At 36.8% G+C, this 27,629-nt stretch overlaps 1 protein-coding gene and 1 pseudogene across 5 annotated transcripts in view; one reads left to right on the forward strand and one right to left on the reverse strand.

Annotated features, from left to right (window-relative positions):
- TRAPPC8 (trafficking protein particle complex 8) overlaps positions 1-27,629 on the forward strand; it is a 150,529-nt gene that overhangs the window by 114,849 nt on the left and 8,051 nt on the right. For all 5 annotated transcript variants that reach the window (XM_037805717.1, XM_037805718.1, XM_037805719.1 and 2 more), the window contains 2 exons: positions 1,489-1,662; positions 23,621-23,722. In XM_037805717.1, coding sequence (XP_037661645.1) covers positions 1,489-1,662; positions 23,621-23,722 — 276 coding nt within the window. The remainder of the gene's footprint in view (positions 1-1,488; positions 1,663-23,620; positions 23,723-27,629) is intronic.
- Positions 4,872-22,470, reverse strand: LOC119511853 (annotated as a pseudogene).

Raw genomic sequence — 27,629 nt, forward strand, 5'->3', positions numbered from 1 at the left:
AAACTTGTTAAATGCAAATTCTGATTCAGTAGGACTGGGTTGGAAGCTGAGGTTCTAAATTGCTAAATTCCTAAGTGATGTTGACCATTGTCAGTCTGCAGATTGTATTTTTGAGTGTCAAGGATCTAGAAGAGTTTGTAAAATCCTCACCTCTGAGAGTTCATTATGCCTTGGGTGAAACCTGGAGGTATATGTTTTTCAATCACTCCTGCAATATTCATTTTGATATCTAAAGAGGTGATCTGAGACCTGCTTTGAGAAACACTGGACCCTAGGGTATAAAATCCTGTGTTATTGTGCACTATTACTGACATTATTTCTTTGTGCTCTTCTCCGTGAAAATGCCAGACATGCTTACATTTTTGTACTTCTCTTTTCATTTGTTTTTTTTCTGTCTCATTCTGGCCACTTGAGGAAACAGCTATTTAGAGATATCTCAGGGCACTGACGGCCCACTAATTGCAAAATATGCATGACTTCTGGAGATATTGTTCTCGCTGAATGATTGAATGTAGCTTTCCACTTTTCCTACCAAGTTGACAGGACTTCAGTTGTTTTTGTTCTTTTTTTTCTTTCTTTCTTTCTTAAGACTGTGTAGAAACATCAGCAGGACCATTCAGATTACATTGAGGTTGTAATTTATTGTATTTGTTGCTGAATAATCTTGTATAGGAGCAACTGAAGAAAGCAGAAACCAAGACTGTCCCTTCCATTGAGTCTAGTTGAGTAAATAGAACTTACCAAGCACTGCAGTTTAATGAGAAGCCTATGCGAGGGTTTGACAGAAAAACTTCACTCCTTAGGGAAAGCTACATATATTTATTAATGTTTAGTAATTAACTTTAAACTTAACATCCATATAATATGGCCTATAATGCGGAAACCTAAAGAGTAGTGATTTTATTTTGAAGCATGGTGTTTCATTAATTAAGGGAAATTCTATATTTCTGAGTCCATTTGAAATACTTTTCTTATCCTCTCTCCCTTTGAATATAATGGCCAAATTAATGCCAGTGACTCTGTTTGCATCATTTCATTGGATATTCCCTGGTGTTTCAAGTATTTGAATGACAAATACTTTTGTTATTTTAATAGTAAAAAAAATCCTACTGCCGTTTCAACATTTTGCTGTTCATTTTTTCTTAGAGTCACCCATTCAGCCTCTCTGGATGCTTGGAAGGTCAAAATAATATCATGGGACTTTAGATTAATTATTTTGAGGTGATAGCTTTAAGATGCAGCTATCTGCATCTTCATACCAAATCTTTTCAGGTGTTCAATTCTTTAAGTGGCTTTCCTATATTCATCCAAATTCACAGTACTGTTAAGAAATTACTGAATAAGCCTTTTGTATATATATGTTATAGAAATCTAAATTTTGGCAAACTGTATTTAGTTGAAAGTACATATAAGTAATACGAATACACATTTTGGCAAGGTATATTTAATGGAAAATATTTACATAGACGTGTGATTTTTTTTTAACAGATAATAAGTTCAGCAAGCCCATGTGCAGACTTCTTTTATCGAAGTTTATCCTCTGAATTGAAAAAACCACAAGCCCAGCCATCTGTGCATACAGAAAAACAATCATTAGAGGATGCAGTGAGATTGATTCAAAGGTGCAGTGAGGTGGATTTGAATATTGTCGTATTATGGAAGGTATGTGTTATTAAATTATTTCAGCAAGCCTTGCTTAGAGATACTTGATTATTAGACTTAAGAACAAATATAAGCTGCTATTTATATTTTTTCTGCTTGAATTTTCCAGCTTTAAAATTAAAATTGTTTTATAACCTTTTTAATGGTTCCATAATGATTATTTTGTTTTTGCCTAAAGAATTCATTTGAATTAGATGACTTTCTTCCATGTATTATTGCTATTTCTGTGTGTTAGTGAGAGTATTGTAGAAATGGTAAGCTCTATGAAAGCATGTACTCTTATTAAACGTTTTCTTGGCATTTTGAAACACTAAAGAAGGAAAAAAAGCACATGAACTTTTGGTACCCATTACTCTGGCTCCAACAGTCATTAATTTGTTGTTTTTCTTATTTCATCTATTCCATTTGTCTCCTCAACTCTTAAGAAATGCAAATTAAAACAACAATGAAATTGATTTCTCATTTATCAAATAAACAGAATCCAGAAATATGAAAACATACTATATTTAGTGAGCTCAAACATTTTTTCATAGGTTCAAGGGCCATTTAAATTTTTTTCCTGTGAACTTAGTTCATGTTTCGCCTATCTTTGTATCACATGGATAGTCTTTTCCTTAATATTTAGAAGCTCTTCATATAATAAGGATAATTAGCCCTTTGTGAAATACATTGTAAACATTTTCCCAGTTTATTATTTTTTTACTTATATATGTATGTTGGGATGGTTAAATTTATTCTTTTATCTTAATCTTTTTGGATTTTTTGAGTCATTGTATGATACCTCTTTTTCACTCCTATAATTGAACCATGTTTTTTTTCTGGTATTTGTTGAGTTGTTCCTTCTCTACTGCCTCCTGCTCTTCCTTCCTGTCCTCATCTTTGTCTTTATCTTTTGTTTTACATTTAGAACTCTGATCCATTTGGAATCTATCCTGTTATACAAAGTGAGAAATTGATCCAGTTTTTATCATCTTTTATATGAGTGTATAGTTTACATAATTAGCAGACTATTAAAATAATATTTTTCCCACTCAATTCAGATGCTTCCCTTATCATATCCTATTTTTTCATATGTTCTTGGATCAATTTCTGGATTTCTGTTCCATGGGTCTGTTAATTCATATGTCAGTGCTACACTTTTTTTTTAATTTTAGGAGGAAAGCAAAGCTTTTTGTCTGTTTTGTTCACTGCTGTATCTTCAGCAGTTATAACAGTGCCTACGATAGCCACTCAGTGAATGCTGGTTGAGTAAATGAGATTGTTTAGGCATCAGTCTTCCCTAAAGTTACACTGAAGTATAGTACAGAGGAGTTTTATTTTTCACAGTATACCCTTTTGTATATGTATTTTAAGTTTTGTATCCTACATATGTATTGTACATAGGTATATTTTTTAAAATGATTTTACAGTGAAATTAAGGATCTTGCTCAAGGATATTTACCAACTATGTGATTTTTTTTCTTTAAATAACTTACTTATTTTTAATTGTAAAATGTGCATAACTTAAAAATCATTTTACGAGGACAGTTATTTGACATTCAGTATATTGATGTATGGTGTAACTTTCACCACTGTATTTCCAGACTGTTTTTATCATCCCAAACAAAACTCATACTCATTTAGCAATAATTTTCCACTCCCCTCTCCCCCATATTCTGGTTACCACTATTTTGCTTTCTGTCTCTATGAATTTACTTATTCTAAGTATTTCATATAAGAGAAATCATACACTATTTGTCCTTTTGTGTTTGGCTTATTTCATTCAACATGATGTTAAGGTTCATCCATGTTGTAGCATGTACCAGCACTTCATTTCTTTTGACAGCAAATACTATTCCGTTGTGTGGATACACTACATTTTGTTTATCCATTCATCTCTTAATGGTCACTGCATTGCTTCGATCTTTTGGCTATTGTGAATAATGCTTTGATGTACATTGTTGTACAAATATCTGAGTCCCTGCTTTGAAATCTTTTGGATATATACTTAGGAGTGGAATTGCTCAGTCATTTGGCAGTTTTATATTTAATTTTCTGAGGAACTGCCAAACTGTTTTCTACTGTGGCTGCACCATTTTACATTGCTATCAACAATGTACAAGCCTTCCTATTTCTCCTCATCCTTGCCAACACATTATTTCAGTTTTTTTTTTTTGTTTGTTTTTCTTTTTAATAGTGACCATTCTAGTGGGTGTGAAGTGGTATCTTATTGGAGTTTTAATTTGCATTTCTCTAATGGCTAATCATGTTGAGCATCTTTACATTTAATTATTGGCTGTTTGAATATCTTCTTTGGAGAAATGTCTTCAAATCCGTGGCCCATGTGTAAATTGGGTTGGTTGCCCTTTTTTTTAAATACAGGAAACATTCCCAGTTTATTTGGGAAACATTCATATTTCATACAGGATGTACCAATTTGAGACAGAACAATAAATAAACACACAATTAAGCCACTATGCTATTCTAGCTCCATTGTGGTTATTGTGTTCTCCAGTCAGTTGTCCTTTATATACAACTGGATTTTTTAATAGTGTCATTTACAGGGAGGGCAAAAGCACTCACGTAAAGGTAAAGGGTGCTCACATTTAATGTGCAGTTTCCATAGCCCTGTGAACACACAAGAATTATATATACTGTAAACAATACAGGGCATGAAATCCATTTTTAACCACAAACGTCATTCTCACAGGATCAAGTATATAAGGACTAAGGTAAGGTGCCTGACTTTTCAAGCATTCTTTTCTTTTAAGAAGGCTGCTATTCTTTTCACTGGATGCTATCTCCTTATTTCAAAAATGGTACCAGTGCTGGAAGCATTTCTGGCACCCTTTTTGGGGAGTGCCTGCAGAGTCTGCAGTGTATTCTTCTGATCATCCTCCATGGGGCACAAGTCTTCATCCTTTGAGAATAGATTTGATTTTTTAGGAAAACAGGCATCGTTATTCACAGCCAAGTGAATCAAACTGGAATACCACCCTGGATCAAATGTGAGGTGCCGCTATAGAACAATAAGACCAATTTTCTTGAACAGCTCATAAATTAGCGTTTTAAAAATCCTGAGCAATGGCAGTCCTAAGGAATAAGCACAGATTTTCCTAGAGTGACTGTTATGACTCTGAGAGGCAACACTCACTTGAATGTATATCTGGGTAGTATGTTTGCAGGTTTAAAAATTGGTTTCACTGTTGTTGTTGCCTCTCACATAGGCTTTAATATTCCTCTTCAGTTTCAGTCCCTTTTGCTTTCTTATGGATTGTCCGATTAAAGCTGTGGCAGTCAGGGACCCAGTGATTGTCATGAAGCCCCAACTTACAGCCAGCAAAGACCTTCTGAGACCAGTGGCAGCACATCCAATATCCTGGCCCACAGGGCAATGCCTGGCAATAGGGCTTCAGGTGCCACCAACACAGGGACATGTCCCCTTTCACATACTTTTTCTTGCACTGTTTGCAAGGATCCTCTCTGTAGTGTGGATCTCAAATCCAGCGAGAATCTGCTGTCTTGGTTTCGTAGTTTTCACTGATAAAATAGCAGCAGGTACATTTAAGAGCTACTAAACTCTTGGTGGGAAGTAACCTGAAGCTTGTCACCATAATGTGGTGGGGCAAAAAGGTCATGTACTACTGAGGCTCCAGAAGCTGCTGGATTTTAAACCTGGTCTCCAGAAAGTTGTGAGACAACTGCTTCTTGCAACTGGACACCTCATACACTGGTAAGGTACTTTCCACCGAAGATGGCGGCAGGACAAATGGCTCAGCTGAAACACTTTTTTCCTCAGATGCACTCTTACCCTCAGCAGCATCTTTGAGCTGGCTGTCTATTGAAGACTCTTTCATTTTGCTTTCATTCACCTGGGAACAGTTGAACTGGCACTGATCAGGTGGCAAAAAAAAAACAGCATCCCTGGAAGTGGGTCTTCACAGGGCTTTAAACTGGAAGATTGGTCTTTCTCGATCTTGGACATGCACAAAGATTCTTTTCTTCTTTGATCAGGATTTTGGCTAGTGAGCAGCACAAACTCTCTGCTTTTAAAATCACCAGGATTTTAGGGCAGTTCAGTGGCTTGGGACAGGTGCAAAGACAAAAAGGTAACCCAACAAGTTCCTCTGTCATTTCTATATCATACCTATTACTGTTTTTCATGTCAATTTGCTGACCTGACTCTAATTCTGAACTGTCCATATGGAAATTTATACCTGCTGTCAATGAGGGGCAGCCCTGAGGAACACTTTCCCAGACCTGGTCCCTGTTAGAACAATGGTCAGCTCTTGAGGGGCTACAGTCTACAGATACAGACCCCACAGCGTTCACCTGGTATCACGTGCCTGTGCAGGAGCCTTTGTTTTGCCTTCATCAGCTTGAGTGTCATTTGCAAGCAACACCCGGCCCACATTCCAACGGAAGCTGGCTTACGCTGGCTCTGCTGCTTCATGCACTCTGACTCCAGTCTGGCTACCATGTCAAGGACCTGGACTGGCTCATTCTGTGTTTCACCAACCTCAGGATTTCCCCTTTCTGTGGGTTCTTCACAGGCTCCGGGCCCAGGGGCTGGGGGCACACCTTTGGATTGTCGAGAAAACCTCACAACAGCAGATGAGTTGCACAACTGGCTAGCAGAGCACTGGCTCTTTGCTTGAGAAAGGCCACCGTCTGTATGACCGACAGATGCCTCCCTGCATAGACTGCTTCCCCACTGTCACTCACATAATGCACAGAGCAATGCTCAATGCCACATGCAAAAGGCTCAGGCTGGTAGCACCTGCTGTTGACTTCCCTCATCCTTTCTAACTGTATGCTGGCTTTTTTAAGATCTCCTGATTTTTTCCTTCTTTTAGTAGCTCTCCCATCAATATCCCAAGAGCTTTTTATTTTCATAGAATCTATCCTATTGCTATACTGGTGGCCTGCAAAGAATGCAGTTTTCTCCTTGGTATTTCCCGGTTTCACAACAGCACAGATATCAAGTAGCCCTTCCCCTTCTTCGCCCTGGTGGATTGTCATAGGTGGTGCATTCTTTTTGGTTTTAACACTGAAGCTGCTCTCTGCAGGACTCTTCCAGTTCATACTGCACAGAACATTTGGAGAAATGATCCCAAAAGGCTTTTGAGATGAAGCCTTACTAAGAGAGGTTGAAGGAAAGATACTTGGTTTCATGCAGCTAGCTTTGCATTTTTCATCTTTTATACCCTTGTGGTGGCTCATAGGAGTTCTCAGAGTTTTCTTGCTGATTTCCAGAGGTGGTTTGTTCTGGAGTTTCGAGTATGGCTTCAAGTGTATAACAGAGGACCTGTGCTCCTGCCCTACCCAGGGCCCGGCCCTGGGTTGCACCACCCTGATACTGTGGCGGTGGCAAGAAGCCTGGCTTGCTCTCTACTGCTCAGGTTGATTGCCTTTTATTGTTTAGTTGTAGGAGTCCTGTATCTATCCTGGATATTAAACCCTTATCAAATATATTGTTTCCAAATATTTTCTCCCCTTTTGTGAGTTATCTTTTCACGTTCTTGATAATGTTGTTTGATGCACAAAAGTTTTTAATTTTGATGAAGTCCATTTTAAATATCTTTTTCTTTTGTTGCTTGTGCTTTTGGTGTGAAATCTAAAAATCCATTGCTGCTACAAGGTCCTGAAGAAATTTCCCTATATTTTCCTGTAAGAGTTTAATAGTACTAGCTCTTATATTTAGATCCATTTTGAAATAATTTTTGTATATAGTGAGAGGTATGCGGATTTACAGTTGTCCCCATTTACTGAAGAGGCTATTTTGTTTTTTAATTAAATTCAATTTTATTGAAATATATTCACATACCATACAGTCATCCATGGTGTACAATCAGCTGTTCACAGTACCATCACATAGTTATGTATTCATCACCCCAGTCTATTTTTGAACATTTTCCTTACCCCAGAAAGAATCAGAATAAGCATAAAAAATAAAAGTAAAAAAGAACACCCAAATCACCCCCTCATCCCACCCTATTTTTCATTTAGTTTTTTGTCCCCATTTTTCTACTCATCCATCCATAAACTGAATAAAGGGAGTGCAATCCACAGGGTTTTCACAATCACACTATCACCCTTGTAAGCTGCATTGTTATATAATTGTCTTCAAGAGTCAAGGCTGCTAGGTTGGAGTTTGATAGTTTCAGGTATTTACTTCTAGGTATTCCAATACGTAAAAACCTGAAAAGTGTTATCTATATAGTACATAAAAATGTCCACCAGAGTGACCTCTTGACTCCATCCGAAATCTCCCAGCTGCTGAAACCTTATTTTGTTTCATTTTGCATCCCCCTTTTGGTCAAGAAGATGCTCTCAGTCCCACAGTGCCAGGTCCAGACTCATTCCTGAGGGTCATATCATGCATTGCCAGGGACATCCACACCCCTGGGAATGAGGTCCCACACAGAGGGGAGGGCAGTGAGTTCACCTGCTGAGGTGGCTTAGCTAGAGAGAGAGGGCCACACCTGAGCAACAAAGAGGTACTCAGGGAGACTCTCAGGCACAATTATATGCAGGTTTAGCCTGAAGAGGCTATTTTTAACCCTTGAAGGGGCTTGGCATCCTTGTCAGAAATCATCTGGCCATAGTTGTGGATTTATCTCTGGGTTCTCAGTTCTGCTCCATTGGTTTATGTATCTCTTCTTATGCCAGTACCACATTTTTAGTCGCTGTAGCTTTGTAGTAAGTTTTGAAATCAGGAAATGTGCGTCCCCTAATTTTGTTCTTTTTTCAGATTGTTCTGGCTATTCTTTTCAGGGCCCTTTACAATTCCATATTAATTTGAAGATTGGCTTTTCCATTTCTACAAAAAAATTTCTACTGGAATTTTGATAGGGATTGTATTCAATTTGTAGATTGCTTTAGGCAGTATAATATCTTTAACAATATTACATCTTCCAATCCATGAATACAGGATGTCTTTCCATTTATTTAGGTGTTCTTTAATTGCTTTCAGCAATGTTTTACAGTTTTCAGTGTACTTGTCTTTCACCTCCTTGGTTAAATATATGCCTGAATGTTTTATTCTTTTTTTTTTTTTTTTTTTTTTTTTTTTTGTTCATTTCTAGCATATAGAAACATTACTGACTTATGTGCATTAATCTTGTATCCCGCTACTTTGCTAAATTTGTTTATTAGCTCTAGTAGGTGTATCGTGGATTTCTCAGGGTTTTCTAGATATAAGATCATATCATCTGCAAACAATGACAGTTTTACTTCTTCTTTTCCAATTTGGATGCCTTTTATTTCTTTGTCTTGCCGGATTGCCCTGGCTAGCACTTCCAGCACAATGTTGAATAACAGTGGTGACAGCGGGCATCCTTGTCTTGTTCCTGATCTTAGAGGGAAGGCTTTCAGTCTCTCACCATTGAGTACTATGCTGGCTGTGGGTTTTTCATATATGCTCTTTATCATGTTGAGGAAGTTTCCTTCAATTCCTACCTTTTGAAGTGTTTTTATCAAAAAGGGATGTTGGATTTTGTCAAATGCTTTTTCAGCATCTATTGAGATGATCAATTGATTTTTCCCTTTCGAGTTTTTAATGTGTTGTAATACATTGATTGTTTTTCTTATGTTGAACCATCCTTGCATGCCTGGAATGAACCCCACTTGGTCATGGTGTATGATTTTTTTAATGTGTCTTTGGATTCGATTTGCAAGTATTTTGTTGAGGATTTTTGCATCTATATTCATTAGGGAGATTGGCCGGTAGTTTTCCTTTTTTGTAGCATCTTTGCCTGGTTTTGGTATTAGATTGATGTTAGCTTCATAAAATGAGTTAGGTAGTGTTCCATTTTTTTCAATGTTTTGAAAGAGTTTGAGTAAGATTGGTGTCAGTTCTTTCTGGAAAGTTTGGTAGAATTCCCCTGTGAAGCCATCTGGCCCTGGACATTTATTTGTGGGAAGATTTTTGATGACTGATTGGATCTCTTTGCTTGTGATGGGTTGGTTGAGGTCTTCTATTTCTTCTCTGGTCAGTCTAGGTTGTTCATATGTTTCCAGGAAATTGTCCATTTCTTCTACATTATCCAGTTTGTTGCCATACAGTTGTTCATAATATCCTCTTATAATTTTTTTAATTTCTTCAGGATCTGCAGTTATGTCACCTTTTTCATTCATTATTTTGTTTATATGGGTCTTCTCTCTTTTTGATTTTGTCAGTCTAGCTAGGGGCTTCTCAATCTTGTTGATCTTCTCAAAGAACCAACTTTTGGTGATATTTATCCTTTCTATTGTTTTTTTGTTCTCTATGTCATTTATTTCTGCTTTAATCCTTGTTATTTCTTTTCTTCTACTTGGTTTAGGATTGGTTTGCTGTTCATTTTCTAGCTTCTTCAGTTGATCCATTAGTTCTTTGATTTTGGCTCTTTCTTCCTTTTTAATATATGCGTTTAGTGCTATAAATTTCCCCCTTAGCACTGCTTTTGCTGCATCCCATAGGTTTTGGTATGTTGTGTTCTCATTTTCATTCGTCTCTATATATTTAGCAATTTCTCTTGCTATTTCTTCTTTAACCCACTGATTGTTTCGGAGTGTGTTGTTTAACCTCCAGGTATTTGTGAATTTTCTAAGTCTCTGATGGTTATTGACTTCTAATTGTATTCCATTGTGGTCAGAGAATGTGCTTTGAATAATTTCAATCTTTTTAAATTTATTGAGGCTTGTTTTATGTCCCAGCATATGATCTATTCTGGAGAAAGTTCCGTGAGCACTAGAAAAGTATGTGTATCCTGGTGATTTGGGATGTAATGTCCTGTATATGTCTGTTAAATCTAATTCATTTATCAGATTGTTTAGGTTTTCAATTTCCTTATTGGTCTTCTGTCTGGTTGATCTATCTATAGGAGAGAGTGATGTGTTGAAGTCTCCCACAATTATTGTGGAAACATCAATTGCTTCCTTTAGTTTTGCCAATGTTTCTCTCATGTATTTTGTGGCACCTTGATTGGGTGCATAGACATTTACGATTGTTATTTCTTCTTGCTGAATTGCCCCTTTTATTAGTATGTAGTGGCCTTCTTTGTCTCTCAAAACATCCCTGCATTTGAAGTCTATTTTATCTGAGATTAATATTGCTACACCTGCTTTCTTTTGGCTGTAGCTTGCATGAAATATTTTTTTCCATCCTTTCACTTTCAGTTTCTTTGTGTCCCTGTGTCTAAGATGAGTCTCTTGTATGCAACATATTGATGGTTCATTTTTTTTTGATCCATTCTGCGAATCTATATCTTTTAATTGGGGAGTTTAATCCATTTACATTCAACGTTAAAACCGTGAAGGCATTTCTTGAATCGGCCATCTTATCCTTTGGATTATGTTTGCCATATTTTTCCCTCTCTCTATTAATATCCTTTATTGTACCCATACCGAATCTCTTTAGTACTGAACCTTTCTCCAAGTCTCTCAGTCCTGTCTTTGTTTCTCTGTCTGTAGGGCTCCCTTTAGTATCTCCAGTAGGGCAGGTCTCTTGTTAGCAAATTCTCTCAGCATTTCTTTGTCTGTGAAAAATTTAAGCTCTCCCTCAAATTTGAAGGAGAGCTTTGCTGGATAAAGTATTCTTGGCTGGAAATTCCTCTCACTCAGAATTTTAAATATATCGTGCCACTGCCTTCTCGCCTCCATGGTGGCTGCTGAGTAGTCACTACTTAGTCTTATGCTGTTTCCTTTGTATGTGGTGAATTGCTTTTCTCTTGCTGCTTTCAGAACTTGCTCCTTCTCTTCTATGTTTGACAGTGTGATCAGTATATGTCTCGGAGTGGGTTTTTTTGGATTTATTCTATTTGGAGTTCGCTGAGCATTTATGATTTGTGTATTTATGTTGTTTAGAAGATTTGGGAAGTTTTCCCCAACAATTTCTTTGAATACTCTTCCTAGACCTTTACCCTTTTCTTCCCCTTCTGGGACACCAATGAGTCTTATATTTGGACGTTTCATATTATCTATCATATCCCTGAGGTCCATTTCGAGTTTTTCAATTTTTTTTCCCCATTCTTTCTTTTATGCTTTCATTTTCCATTCTGTCATCTTCCAGGTCACTGATTCGTTGTTCAACTTCCTCTAGTCTTGTACTATGAGTGTCCAGAATCTTTTTAATTTGGTCAACAGTTTCTTTAATTTCCATAAGATCATCCATTTTTTTATTTAGTCTTGCAATGTCTTCTTTATGCTCTTCTAGGGTCTTCTTGATTTCCTTCATATCCCGTACTATGGTCTCATTGTTCATCTTTAGTTCTTTGAGTAGCTGCTCTAGGTGTGTCTCTTCTGGTCTTTTGATTTGGGTGCTTGGGCTTGGGTTATCCATATCGTCTGGTTTTTTCATATGCTTTATAATTTTCTGTTGTTTTTGGCCTCGTGGCATTTGCTGAACTTGATAGGGTTCTTTTAGGGTTTGTAGACCAGTTGAAGTCCTTATCTCTAATTTATCAGATCTACAGCTTCGTGGAGTACACTTTCTCTAACTAACCAGCAGATGGCGTCCACGAGCCACCTGTTCTCCACAAGCCAGATCTCCCCTGCTTAGCCTTTTTGGTGAGTGGGGGAGTGAGTCTCGTGGGGCCCAATTGGTGTCCCAAGCTTGCGTGTGTAGTTGGTGTTGCCTGCCCTGTATGTGGGGCGTGTTTCTGGGCAGTCGGGGAGGGGGGGTGGCCCTAACAATCAAATCTCCCTGATGATCCTAGAGTTTTAAAGCTACTGCAATAGTCTAATCCTTCAGTTCAGTCCTGCCACAGTTTGTCTCTGCCACTGACCCACAAGTCTTTGGTATTGGCGTATGGCTCCTGAGACTTGCAAGTGGGCCCCTCTTCCAGGCTGTGCACCCCGGGTCCTCTGTTGAGGGATGACTGTGCTATGTCACAGGTGAGTGCCGTCCCCCCAGGGCAGTTCTGGGCTGCTGGGCTGTGTTGGGAGGCTCCCAGCCTGCTCAAATGATGGCTGAATGGGGCTCTGTTAATTCACACTGCTCCCCCTTCCCAGCTCTGGGACATTCAGCTGAGGTTGCAGGGAAGGCTAATGTCCACGCCCAGTTTTGTGGTGTGTGCCTGTTATTTGAAGCACTTCCGTCACACTGGGTTGTCTGGGGCAGCTCTGGGCTATGGGGCTGGCGATGGGCAGGAGTGTTTCCACCAGGATGGTGGCTGTGAGCGGACACCCCCCTTTTCTTGGGAAGTTGTGTTGTTTAGTGAATTTTCTCAGCCACTGGATTATTGCCTTTTGTCTCAGAGCTCTCTTAGTTCTGCTCTTGACTTGACGTGCCCAAATTTCAATTCTTTGAAGCTTTCTGTATTGAGCTTCTTAGAGTAATTGTTTTAGAAAAAGCAAAAAGGATTTAAAAAAAAAAAAAAAAAAAAAAAAAAAAAAAAAAAAAAAACGGCCCTCCTCAGAGATCTAATGGGTTATTGAAATGCTAATAGAGAAAGCAACCAGGGCCATTAAGGAAAGGTCCACAGGGCAGAGAGATCAGCTTTGCTTCGGGATTTGCATATGCGCCTCAAGGCCTGAGCTCCACCCTTCCCCTTTCTGTGTTCACCAGAACTCCAAAAATCCTCTGCTTTTATTTTGGAGTTTTTCGTGTTATTTTTTTTTTTCTATGCCTGTCTCCTCTCTGCTGGGCTGGCAGCTCTCAGATTCTCTGGTGTCTGGTCTCAGTCTATCTATGGTTGGAGTTTGAATCAGTAGAATGAGTTTCCGAGAAGGGCTACCACTGCAGTTCTCCCTTCTCCTTCCCGGAGCTGGCAGCCCCTCCTCCCACGGGACTGAGCCTGGCAGGGAGGGGCGCGGGTCCCCTGGCCGCAAAAACTTACAGATTTCGCTGATCTCAGCAGTTCGACATTTTCATGAGTGTTGTATGAAGTATGCCCAAAGACAGATTGCTCTGTGGTGTCCAGTCCACGCAGTTCCTGGCTTTTTACCTACTTTCCTGGAGGAGTAACTAAAACATACAGCTCACCAGTCTGCCATCTTGCCCCGCCTCCCTCTTTTTTATACTATTGTAAATGGAATTGATTTCATGATTTCCTTTTCAGATTATTCATTACTGGTGTGTAAGAAACCTTACTGACTTGGGCATTTTTATCTTGTATCCTGCAACTTTGCTGAATTTGTTTATTCTAGTGACTTTCCTTTGGATATTTTGAATCATGTCATCTGCAAATAGGGATGATTTTACTTCTTCCTATTTGGATGCTTTTTGTTTATTTCTCTTGCCTGATTCCTTGGCTAGAACTTCCAATAGAATGGTGAATAACAGTGGTGACAATGAGCATCCTTATCTTGATCCTGATCATAGGGGGAAAGCTTTCATTCTTTTCACCATTGAGGATATTTGCTGTGGGTTTTTTATAAATGTCCTTTATCACGTTGAGAACATTCCCTTCTATTCTGAATGTTTTGGATGTTTTTATTATAAAAGCATGTCGGATTTTGTCAGAGGCCTTTTTTGCACCAGTTGAGATGATCATGTGTGGTTTTTTCCCTTTATTCTTTTAATGGGTTATAGTACATTGATTTTCTTATGTTGAACCATCCTTGCATTCCTGGAATAAATCCCACTAATCATTGTATTGTATTAATCCTTTTAAATATACTTTTGGATTCGTTTTGCCAGTATTGTTTTTGAGGATTTTTACAACTATATTCATAAGGGATATTGGTTTTTAGTTTTCTTTTCTTGTGCTTTCTTTTTCTGACTTTTGGTATCAGGGTAATGCTGGCTTCATAAAATGAGTTAGAAGTAATCCCTCCTTTTCAGTTTTTTTGATGTTTGAGAAAGATTGGTGTTAAATCTTCTTAAAATGTTTGGTAGAATTCAGCAGTGAACCTTTTTTCTTCATTGGGAAGTTTTTGATTACTGATTCAATCTCTACTTCTTATAGGTCTGTGGAGATTTTGTTTCTTCTTGCATCACATTAGATAATTTGTAAATTTCAGGTAATTTGTCCATTTCATCCAGGCTTTCTAATTTGTTGGAAAATATTTGTTCATATAACTCTCTTAATAATCCTTTTTAATTCCTGTAAGGTCAATAGTAATGTCCTCACTTTCATTCCTAATTTTACTTATTTGTGTCCTTTCTCTTTTTCTTTGTCAGTCTGGCTAAAGATTTGTCCATTTTATTGATCTTTTTAAAAAAAACAACTTTTGGTCCTGTTGATTTTCTCTGTTGTTTTTCTAGTCTCTATTGTTTTTCCATCTTCTGTTTCACTTATCTCTGCTCCAATATTTACTATTTCCTTCCTTCTACTAAGTTTAGGTTTAATTTGTGCTTCTTATATTAAGTTATTTAGATATGAAATTAGGTTATTGATTTCTGATCTTTTTTTCTTTTTTATATGTAGGCAGTTAGAGCTAAAATTCCCCTTTGAGCACTGCCTTCACTATATCCCATAAGTTTTGGTATGTTGTGTTTTTATTTTCATTCGTCTAAAGATATTTCCTAATTTCCATTGTGATTTCTTCTTTGATCTATTGGTTGTTGAACAGTTTGTTGTTTAATTTCTACATTTATGTAAAATTTTCAGATTTTTTTCTCTTAATGATTTCTAGCTTCATTACATTGTGGTTTGAGAAGAAACTTCTTACACTTTCAGTATTTTTAAATTTATTATGATTTGATTTGTGCCTTACTTATGGTCTGGCCTGTAAAATGTTCCATGTGCAGTTGAGAAGAATGTGTATTCTGCTGTTATTTGATGGAATGTTCTATATATGCCAGTTAGGTCTAATTGGTTAATAGTTGTTTGAGTCTTCTATTTCTTTATTGATCTTCTGTTTAGATTTTGTATCAGTAATTGAAAGTGGTATATTGAAGTCACTAACTATTATAGAACTGTCTCTTTCTCACTTCAGTTCTGTCAGTTTTTGCTTCATGTATTTTGGGGCTCTGTTGTGAGGTGCATGTATGTTTATAATCATATCATATAATATCTTTTGCTGGATTGAATATTTTATCAATATATAATATCTTTCATTGTCTCTTGTAATGTTTTTTGCCTTGAAGTTTATTTTATCTAACAATGATATAGCCAGTCTGGCTCTCTTTTGATTAATGTTTGCATGGAATATCTTTTTCCACCCATTTGCTTTCATCTTTGTGTGTTTGTACTTAATGTGAGTCTCTTGTAGGCAGCATGTAAATGGATCATGCTTTTTTATCCAGTCTTAATAGGGGAGTGTAGTCGTTGATATTTAAGGTAATGACTGAGAAGAAATAATTTATTTCTGCCATTTAGCAATTTTTTTCTGTATGTCTTCTGTGTCATTTTTCCTCAATTACTCCATTACTGCCTCTGTTTTTGATATTTATTGCTTTTTTGTGGTGTACCATTTTTATTTCATTTTCTCTGTGTTTTTTAGTTATTTTCTTAGGGGCTACCTTTGTAATTACAGTGAACATCATAAACTTTTAACAGCCTCCTTTGATTAGTACACAAACTCTCTATTTTTCCATATTTCCATCCCTCCTCTTCTATATTATTACTGTCTCAGATTACATAATTATATGTCATAAGCCTATTAACTTAGATTTAAATGTTATTTTACACATTTGCCTGTTAAGTCATATGGGGAGGGTGGGAAGCAATTACAAATGAAACGTAAAATAATACAGAATTTTATATTTACCTATGTAATTACCTTTACCAGTGTTCTTTATTTCTTCTTATGACTTCAAGTTGCTGTCTAGTTCCTTTTTATTTCAGCCTGAAGGACTCCCTTTAGCATTTCTTGAAAGCCACATCTTCTAGTAAGGAACTCTTCTAGCTGTTTTTACCTGTAAATGTCTTAATATATCCTTTTTTGTTGTTGTTGCCTATATTCATTTCTCTAATGTAGTTTCCCAGAGTACATTTTCCATGATAGTTAATAGGTGTTACTAAGTTGTTTTTGGTTTTGCTTTTTCAGGTTTGATGATGATTATTGTTACTTATTTTTATTAGAGAAGTTGTGGGTTAATGGAACAATTATGAATAAAATACAGGATTCCCATATACCACCCCACTACCAACACCTTACCTTGGTATGGAACATTTGTTACAGTTGATAATAAGCACATTTTTATAATTGTACCGTTAAGTAAAGTCCATGGTTAACTTAGGATTCACTGTAAGTGTAGTGTAGTTTCATGGACTTTTCTTTAAATCTTTATTCTGTTACTATATATATAAATCTAACATTTCTCCTTTAATCACATTCATATATATATTTCAGTGTTATTAATTGTGTTTATAATGTTATCCTGTGATCACCACCATCCATTATGAAAACATTTCCATCATTCTAAATAGGAACCCTGTATATTTAATCATATTTAGTTTGATACCAACTTAACTTCAGAAGCATACACATATATTTTTCCTATAAAAAGCGTTATCTATATAGTGCATAAGAATGTCCACTAGAATGACCTGTTGACTCCATTTGAAATCTCTCAGCCACTGAAACGTTATTTCATTTCGCAACCCTTTTTGGTCAAGAAGATGTTCTCAATCCCACGATGCTGGGTCCAGATTCATCTCTGGGAGTCATATCCTGCGTTGTCAGGGAGATTTACACCCCTGGTAGTCAGGTCCCACATAGGAGGAAGAGCAGTGAGTTAAATTGTATGAGTTAAATTGTTTAGGAAATATAGATCCTACACCAACTAAACATCTCTTTCCTTGGTCTCACATGGAAGTTGAAGTTTTAAAACAGTCAGTATCATCCTTTCTCCTTTGGCCTGATTTACCCCAGTCCTAACCACATCTGCTTCATTCATATCTCTAATTGAAGTCTGGACTGACTCTCAGCTTTTTCAGCAATTGCTATATGTGCTAAACTGTTACTCATATCTGCCAGTTCTATCTCTGAGTTTCAGGTGTCACACAGATACCCAAAGTTCCAGGGATTGATCAGCTTATACAGAAAGGGATCAGCATCTCGGAACCTGGAGATAGCCATTACAATTCAGGAATAGATGTGACTGCTGTTACAGTCTAGGGACTGTCAGAGTAAGCATTTCTTAAGCTGTGCTCTAAGATTCAGTTCTGAGTTTGCATGTTGTAGTTAGTCTGTATTGGTGAGGCATTATAGTGTTTGCCTTTGTTTCTGGCGTAGTTCAGTCAGAATGCTGAATACAGGATCCATTCATCTTAATGAGTGTCTTACAGCTTCACTCGTTCTCGCAGTTGCTCAATATTCCATTGTATGTACACACAACAGTTCACCATTCTTTTTCTCAGTCTCTGTACCCTTAGGCCTCCTCCACCTATTGCAAATCACGCATACTGTCTCCATAAACACCAATGTGAAAATGTCCATTCATGCCCCTGCTCTCAGATCCTCCAAACATATGCCCCCTAATGAGGTTGCAGGGCCTTATGGCTCCCCCATACTTAGCTTCTTGTGGAACCACCCCACTGTCCTCCAGAAACCATTCTGCCTCCTATCCAACAGTAAATACATACATCCCTCTCTCCATGTTTTCTCCAGCACTTTTATACCTGTTTATATTTTTCCATACAATTTTATAGAGCTATATTCACATACTATGTAATTATCCACAGCGTACAATCAGTTCACAGTGTCGTCGTACAGTTGTACATTTATACCACAGTCAGCACTTGAACATATTGATTACTATGAAAAAAAGTTGTTTTTTTTTAAGAATAATAAAAAAGATAATAAAAAGAAAAATAAAATATCATACAGTACAATACAATATAATAGTAGGGTCAAACACCACCACCACTACCAAGAATCTCATATCCCTCCCTTATATCCTCCTCTCATACACATTTAGCTTTGGTGTATTACCTTTGTTACATTTAATGGAAGCATATTACAATGTTATTTTGACCATAGACTCCAGTTTGCTTTGATTATATTTTTTCCTCAATACCATCCCCTTTCCAACACCCTGCATGGTTGACATTCACTTGTTTTCCTACATGCAAGAACAGTTTTATATTTGTACATTCAGTCAGTCTTTGGCCACTCCAGTTTTTGCTAAGTTATAGAGTCCCAGTCTTTATCTTCTATCTTTACCTCTGATATCATACATTCCCCTATCCTACCTCTTTCAGCTTTACTCACAAACATCTTTGTTCAGTATACTTACAATATTGTGCTACCATCACACAGTATTATGCTATCTATTTCTGGATCTATAGTCAATCCTGCTGAACATTCTGTAGTCCTTTACCATCAAATGCCCAATCTCTACCCTCTCGCTATCCTGGTAGCCTGTATTATCAGCTTTTAACTCTCAAAGTTTGCTCATTAATGTTAGTTCATATCAGTGAGACCATACAGTATTTGTCCTTTTGTTTCTGGCTAACTTCGCTCAACATAATGTCCTCAAGGTTCATCCATGTTATATGTTCTGTGTCGTTGTGATATTCCATCATGTGTATGTACCACAGTTTGTTTATCCACTCATCCATTGATGGACATTTGGGCTCTTCCTCATTTTTGAAAGAGAATCTCGCCAGATACAAAATTCTTGACTGGCAGTTGTTTTCCTTCAGCACTTTTAATATTTCAACCCACTGCCGCCTTACCTCCATGGTTTCTGATGAGAAATTTGTCACTCAATCTAATTGGGACTTCCTTGTATGTTCCTGTTGCTTTTCTCTTGCAGCTTTCAAAACTCTCTCCTTGTCCTTTGCATTTGATAGTATAATAATATATGATGAGGTGTATTTTTCTTCATGTTTGTCCTGTTTGGTGTTCTCTGAGCTTGGATGTGCATATTCACATCTTTTGCTAAGTTTGGGAAGTTCTCTGTCATTATTCCTTTGACTATTCCTTCTGCCCCTTTCTTTCTTCTCCTTCTGGGACTCCCATTATTGGTGTGCTTGATGGTGTCCCATAACTGTCTTAGGCTATTTTTGCTTTTAATATTTATTTTTTCTTTCTGCTCCTCAGCCTGACTCATTTCAATTGTCTTCTCTTCAAGTTCAGTGATTCTTTCTTTGCCAGCTCCAGTCTGCTCTTGAAACCCAGCTGGCCATTTTTTTAATTTCAGTTACCATAGTCCCTAACGCTAGCAGTTCTGTTTGATTCTTTTTTAAAATTTCTATCTTTTTACTTAGTCTCTCATAATGCTCATTAATTGTCTTCCTGATATCTTTTAGTTCTTTCTCTGTACTTCATCCTGGAGCATTTTTCAGCTCAGTTTTTAAAAGGCTTTTTTCAGTATGTCCACATTCTCATCTTCTTCATTAGCATTTTCTGTATCTTTATCCTTTCTTTGGATGCGCCGTTATTTCCTGTTTCTTTATTTGTCTTGTACTCTTGTTACATACTGTGTGTTTTAATATTTTAAAACATTAACTCTGGGATTGATTCCCTCAGATGTCTGTTTCTTGGTTTTGTAACCAACCGGTGATAAGACAGAGATTTTCTTGAGCTTCAGCCCTCCTATCAGGAAGGTCTGCCCAAGGTGAATGCACAGTGCAGGGTTTTCCCTGTCTTTCTGGGCCTCTGTCTTGTCTGGGCCTTTGCTTGTTAGTTGTTTTGGTGTTCCCTTTTTACAGCAGTTTGGTTGTCCCCTCTGTTTCCCGGGAGACAGACCTCCCTCTCCTGGGTATTTAATGCTGACAGGCCTTTGTCCCAGACTGTCTATCTCTACAGTTTTGTTTTGTTTTGTTTTTGTTCACAGTATCCTCACATGGTTGTACAAACAGCCCCATGATCAAATTTAGAACATTTTCATTACATCGGAAAATAAATAAAAAGAAAAAAGAAAACCCTAGTCCTCCCATACTCGTTATACCCCCATATTATTGACCCATTGTAATGGTGTGGTACATTTGTTATCCTTGTTTGTTGTCTAACACTGCTTTTGCCTGGTGGGCAAATTCTGGGAGGAAGGTCACTCTGGACAGGACCTTCTAAAGTCAGTCTTTCCCAGCTAAAACATCACGAATGGGGTGCAGACCAGCTCCAAAGTGCCCTAGGGAAGGAATCAGGAAGGGTTCCAAAGACTTCTCTGACAGCTTCCCAAAGCTAAGCTTTCCTTTCCTGCCCAGGAAATGCAGCCCTTCAGCTAACTATCTCCTGCAGCCCTGAGGAAGCGCTGTGTCTTTAAATCTCCACCACCTCTGCCCCTGTCCAAGGAGGGTTGAAACTATGGCTCTCACCACCTTTGTCCATGGCAGGTTGGAACAGTAGCTACCCTCAGAGCCAGGAACCAGCAATCAGCTTTGCCCACCTCTGTTCTTGAGGAATAGGATTTTCATATCCCTTTCTGTCACCAGCAGTTAGCCAGGGACTGTACCCTTTGGCCTCTTGCTGTGAGAGTGGGGGGTGGACACCAGTAGCTGCTGCACAGAGAGAGCAATTTACAGTTCTTTACCATATTTTATCTGCTGCTGCTTCCCTCTCTCCTCTGGAAGCTGTAGGGTGTACTTCCGGCCTCTGGAGTTTCAAAGTAGTTGTTTCAGACAGTTCCTGCCTGTTAGTAGTTGTTTTGGTGGGAGGACTGAGTCTTGGAGCTCTGTACTCCACCATCTTCCCCCTGGAAGTCTGCTGTCCTGCATTTTGAAAAATAATTTTGCCCAATAGAGAATTCTTGGTTAATAGTTTCTTTTTCTTTTAGGACTCTAAATATGTCCTAAATATCTCCACTGTTAATTTTATTAGACATCCCTTATGTGTGACAAGTTGCTTCTCTCTTGATAATTTCAGAATCCTCTTTGTCTTTGGATTTTAACAGTTGAACTATAATGTGTTTCTTGGTGTAGATCTCTTAGAGTCTGTCCTGCGTGGAGTTTGTTGAGCTTCCTGGATGTATGTTCTCATGTCTTTCATCAGATTTGGGAAGTTTTCAGCCATTGTTTCTTCAACACTTTTTCTGCCTCTTATCTCTCTCTCTCTGTCATCCTTCTGGGATACCAGTGATGCATTTGTTGGTACTCTTTGATGTCCCACGGGTCCCTCAGTCTCTGTTCATTTTTTTTTCATTATTTTTTCTTTCTGCTACCTGCACTAGATAATTTCAGTTATCTAGTCTTCAAGTTCACTGACCCTTTCTTCTGCCTGTTCAAATTTGCTGTTAAATCCATCTAAGGAGTTTTTCATTTCAGTTCCTGCACTTTGCATCTCCAAAATTTGTTTGGCTACTTTTCATAATTTCTGCCTTTATTTTCTTCAGACATTTTTCTAGTTTCCTTAGTTTTTTGTATATAGATTCCTTTACTTCATTGAACATATTTAAGAAGTTGATTTAAACTGTTTAGTAGTTCCAGTGTATGAGCTGGTTTCCGACAGATTCTTTTGTCTGTGAGTGAGCCATACTTTCCTGTTTCTTTGAGTGTTTTGTAATTTTTTGTTGAGAACTGGACATTCTGAGAATTATGTTGTTATAACTCTGGAAATCTAGTTTTTCCCACTCCTCTGGAATTTCTAGGGTTTGTTCTTGCTTTAGTTGACTAGAGTTGTTGATATGTTACTTTTCTGAATGACTTTTGCTCCCAAACAGGGAATGGAAAGAGAAAATGGGGGTGGGGTGGGGATGGGTACTGCCTCTTTTGATTGAGGGGAGTTGGAACCCTGGCTGTCCACAGAGCCAACCCCCTAGCAGTCTGAAGTAGCTGACCAAAAGCAGTGATCAGCAAACAGACCACACCCTCCCAGATTTTGGAGGACTAGGTCTTTATAACCCACCTTGGCACCAGGAAGCTACACCAGGAGCCCAGGTTATGGTCCCCACTGCTGACTGCCATGCAGTTGGGGGATGGTAGCCATTGCATGGATAGTGAAATTCATCTGTATTTACTGAAACTTACCAGCCTTTTCTTCCTGCTTTTCCCTGAATGCTGTGCAGTGTTCCATTAGATTCCAGAGTTTCACAATATTTGATTCAGACAATTCCTGCCAGTTCAGTAGTGTTTTGTTGGAGGGACTGATTCCTGGAACTTCCTACGTGGCCATCTTCCCACAAGTGTCTTCAATAAGGTTTTGATTTCATGTTGGCTGATACAAGAACTAGCCTACTGTTGATGCCAATAGTAGATGATCAGTACATGTTTTAAAAACTCATTTGGGTGTTCTAGAGTGTTCTTTTTTACTAAACCACATGTATTGTAAATAAACTTTTTAAAAACCAAGTTGGCTTTGCATCAGTTTTAAATGAAATGCCTTTTATAGGTACAGTATACTTCTTAAGGAAATTGATACTTTTGTTAATTATAGAAGATGTTTAAGATTAAATATTCAGTTATACATTATTAGCTTGAAATCATTAATGCCCTTCCTTGAAGCTTAGAATCAAGAGGATACTATTTCTGCAAATAGTATAACAATGCCCCTGGTGTAAAGAAACCATCACTCCACAGGTTCATGACATGTAATTGTTTTTAATTTTTCTGAAACAAGATTTTGAGTAGTTTATGCTGTTCTGTACTCATTGTTAAATCCACAATAACTTTGATTGGAGGGGGAAGTTGAAAAAAATGGCCCTGAACAAAAGCCCACTATTAGTGTTGTTAATCACATGAATATGATAAAGATCTAAGACTGTGATGTTCCTTGGCTGGAAAATGGAAGTTTGGATAGATTAAAGAATGGGATGTTAAGTTTGGTAGTGGCTGGTATTTACAGTAAGTTTATTGTTTACTCAATTGAGAGAGCGATTGGTGGATTTTCTTTAGTGAGGACTGTAATTAATGCATAAGTGACCCATCAAGTTAAAGAAAACTTGAAAAGTCATTTAAATTGTGGAGTGAGATTCACAGGAAACATAGGACTCTTAAATAAAATGTGATTCCAGAGAAAACTATGGGCCAGTTGTTTTATGGTGAGGCAAAACAGATACTTTTTTATTAATGAATAAATAAAAGCAGAAAGGCTGGCACAGCCACAAGTGTTGAAAATTGATAGATATTAGCCATAATATTTCTACTTTCCATCAAGTATTGGGCGGGTTACATTTGAAGTTTCTGGCATGTAAGCAGGTTAACATTTTGTACTTTGTATCTTATAGGCATATGTTGTGGAAGACAGTAAGCAGCTTATTTTGGAAGGTCAGCATCATGTTATTCTTCACACTATAGGAAAAGAAGCTTTTTCATATCCTCGGAAACAGGTAACAGCATAGTTTGCTTTTGGGTTTTCCTTTGAGCTTGTGGGCTCTTTTGTTTGACTGGCTTTTCCAATTTTGGAGGAGTCTGGTTTCTGCAGGTTTTTGTTTTGGGATTTTCTGAGGGGGTGTTGGTGCAGAAGACTGATTAAAATTAGGAATGAATGCAAATTGATTAAATATGCATTAGCACCTGTATAAGAGTATTAAGATACGTTCATGATCTTGAGATTTCCTAAGATACATTCTACACTGAATCTAGAATTCGTGTCTATAAAAATAATTGATTGAAAGGAAGGGAACCGAATTCTCTGTATGTTCTTATTTGTTGTGGTAGTAAGTCACACCATTGCAGAACTCCAGTGGGCATATAGTAAAACATGAATTTTTTCCTCTGGAGTAGTGCAGCAGCTGGTAATAGCATTTAATATACTTTCTTATATTTCCTAAAATACTGTTTACTCTTATCAAAACTTCTCGTAGTATATTTGAACAAAATTTAATTAGATTTAGTCCAGCAGTTGTGACAATGACCCTGTATTCTGTTTATAAATACTGAATCTTATTTAAAAACTCCCCCTCACCACCATTATTTTTGACAACTTTATTTTGAAATAATTTTCAAGTGTATAAAGAAAGTTACAAGAAAAGTTTAAGGAATTTCCTTATACCTCACTCAGGTTCACCAATGATTAGTGTTTTGCCATATTTGCTTTTCATTCTTTCTCTTGTTGTACTATACATATTGATTTCTTGTTCTTAGTCATTCTTAAGTAATTACTCTCATGTAGGTTGCAGACCTCCTGTCCTTTTCCTCCTACATACTTCAATCAGTATTTCATAAGAAAAAAAAAAATCTCTTACATAATAAAAAAACCATTATCACATTCAGGAAGTTTAACACTTTAATAGTCTGTTCAGATTTCATCAAAGATCTCAGTAACATCCATGTAATAGTGTTTGTTTTTTTCCTATCCAGTATTCAGTCCAGGATCCTGCATCTCATTCAGTTTTCATGTCTCTTTAATTTCTTTTAATCTGACCAAATTCTTAGTCTTTCTTTGTTGTTTATGACATTAACATTTTTGAAGAGCATGGGGCATTTATTTTTTAGAATAACACCTCGTGTTTCCTCATGCTTAGATTTGAGTTACACATTTTTGGCAGAAACACTGCAGAAGTGATGCCCTTCTCTGTATATGGCATCAGAAGACACTTGATGTTAATTTTTTCCATTGTTGATAATGGATTATTTGTTTTAGGTGGTATCTGCCAGGTTTCTCCATAGTGAAGTTACTGTTTTTCCTTTCATAATTAGTAAGTAATTTGTGGTGAGACTATTTGGTATTATATAAAAGTCTGGTTTCTCATCAGATTTATGTCCACTAGTTTTACCATCCATTGATGTGTGTAACTTGAATCAATTTTTACTTCAATGGCTACATATGGTTATTTTCCAGTAGGCTTAATGAAGATATCAAACTTAACCTCAAATCTGTTGCTTATTTTAAGAACAGTGTTTTCCTTCCTTTAATTAAAATATAATTTCTGAGCTTTTTCTACATGTCATGAAGTTTTGAAAAATTGCACTGTCTCAAACAATACCAAGACAGCATTTAGCAAATAAAACAGTGATTTCTATAAAATTTACTCAAGGTTTGTATTCCCATTTTATATATTGTGTATGGCATATCCATTTTATTTCTCTATCACTTTTGAAATATTTTATATTCCCTTTATATGACTAAGCTTGGAAGATACTTATTAATAGTAATTAATATGGATTAGGAGCCCAAAGACTTACCAAATTGACCAGTTACTTGCAAGTTACTTAATTTTAAGGAACTTATGCTACTTACTTGTAAAACAAGGATAATGGTACTTTACACCTTGCCTCTCCTGAAATTATCATAACATAAAATTAATTACTTACTGTGAAACTACTGTTTAAATTGTCCAACATTGCAAAAACACTTGTTACTTTTAAGCTGGGAGAGAGAGGAAAACTCTTGGAAGTATTTTCTCAATAAATTTAATTCAGGCTCTTGGTATCCTTTTATGGCCATTTTTCACATAGTTTCCTCCTGACAGTATCTAGTACTTTATTCAGAAAAATTTAGAGTCTCAAATAATAGCTTGTTTTCTATGGTGATTAGAAATATATTAAGCAGTAATGCATTGTCAAACAAAATACAGAAAAATGTAAAACTCATTGAATTTTCACAAATTGAAGAACACTCCAATATAACCAGTACCCAGATGAAGAAGTAGAATATAACTAGCACCCCAAAAGTTCTGTTCCTGTTCGCTTCCAATTACAAGTCTACCTCCTCCAGAGTAAACCTCTAGACACTTCTCTCTAACTCGTAGCATCATATAAGTCAAAAAGAAAACTGCTTTTTTCATTTATGTAAATAGAATCATAGAGTATATATTCTGGTTTTGTCTGGCTTCAGTATTCAGGCTTTTGAGATTTATCCATATTGTTCTTTGTACTTTTTCTTTCATTTGCAACAAAAATTTAAGCTGAAAACTTACCTGCCATTCTCCAATGAAAGGAACCAAGTCTCCTTAGAGAAATAGTTGATTCGGGGCTGGGGTAGGGAAAATGCAAGATGAGCTGGAAGATCTTGTGGTACCAGTAAGTAAGCAAATGCCCCAAACTGATGGTGACATGTTGAATTTGTGGGTTCTTTGTAGATTACAAAGAGATTTTTATTCTCCTTTGCTCCTCATAAATATTCTGTTAAGTAAAGCATGTAGAATTATCCCCATTTTAAAAATGAGGCTTGATTGAGTAAGTAGAGCAGTATTATTTCTTGGAAATTTTCATTTTTAAAATGATTGTTCAATCAAGGGTTTATAATTTATGAGTTTCACATTGTTTCATCCATTCCCTTGGCTGCTGTATTCATAGGGTTGAATTTGTCTGCTTTATTTACTAATTTACTATAAGCTGTTGGGACTGTGCCTAGCTCATAAGTACTTGGTAGTCATTAAATGAATAAATAAAGAGTGCTATACTAAATTCACTCTTCTGCTTTAAGAAACCAATAATGTTTTAACCAGATTTGAGTCTCTCAGTAACACTAGTTGATTGCACACAAACAGTTAATACACAAAAGGCTTTAAGGTTGCTACTTTCCACATTGCAGTTCTCTAACCAGCATGTATTTTAATTTTTATTTTACCCTATAAAGGGTAAATACAGGGAATGCGCTGTGAAAACTTATTTTACCAATGTGACAGCAGAATTTACTTCCTTTGACAAATATTCTATTCACAGAACTTATATGTCTTATTTATACTTATCAGACTCAATTCTGAGTTCCAACTATACTTGTGTTTTGCAAATAGTATGTTAAGTGAAATGTGACATTGCATTTTAGTTCACTTACTGATAGCATTTTAGCAACAAAAGGAAAAAAGAAGCTACAAATCTGAGTGTGTGTTCTAATTTCATTGTTTATTTTTTAATATAAGAGCCTGTTAATTTATTGTTGCAGATTAACATACAACTTAACTTTTAAACATTTTATAACATTTTTCTTAACACTGTAAAAGGAAAGTCTTAAGATATTTTCACTTTTTTTTATCTTATACATTTTTGTACTTGAATTTTCTTTTAAGCAGTGAACATATATTCAAATTCAAATTTTAAACACTATGTAATGGATCAGAGCAGAAATATGCAAGGCCATAAAAAGAGCATTTCCAGTCTTAGAAGAATTAAATTCAACTTGAGAAAAAATAAAAACATAGCTAAAGAAAGAAATTGTCTACCACCAGAATGGAAATTGGTAAACTTTGAAATCATAGGGCAAAAAAGGAAAAATATTGCCCAGGGATAAGTGCTCTGCTCACCCACGTGAATATTTGGCTTACCTGGCAGTTATATCTCCTTTGTGGAGAG

This window comes from Choloepus didactylus, chromosome 16 (genome assembly GCF_015220235.1).
Source record: "Choloepus didactylus isolate mChoDid1 chromosome 16, mChoDid1.pri, whole genome shotgun sequence".
NCBI lineage: Eukaryota > Metazoa > Chordata > Mammalia > Pilosa > Megalonychidae > Choloepus > Choloepus didactylus.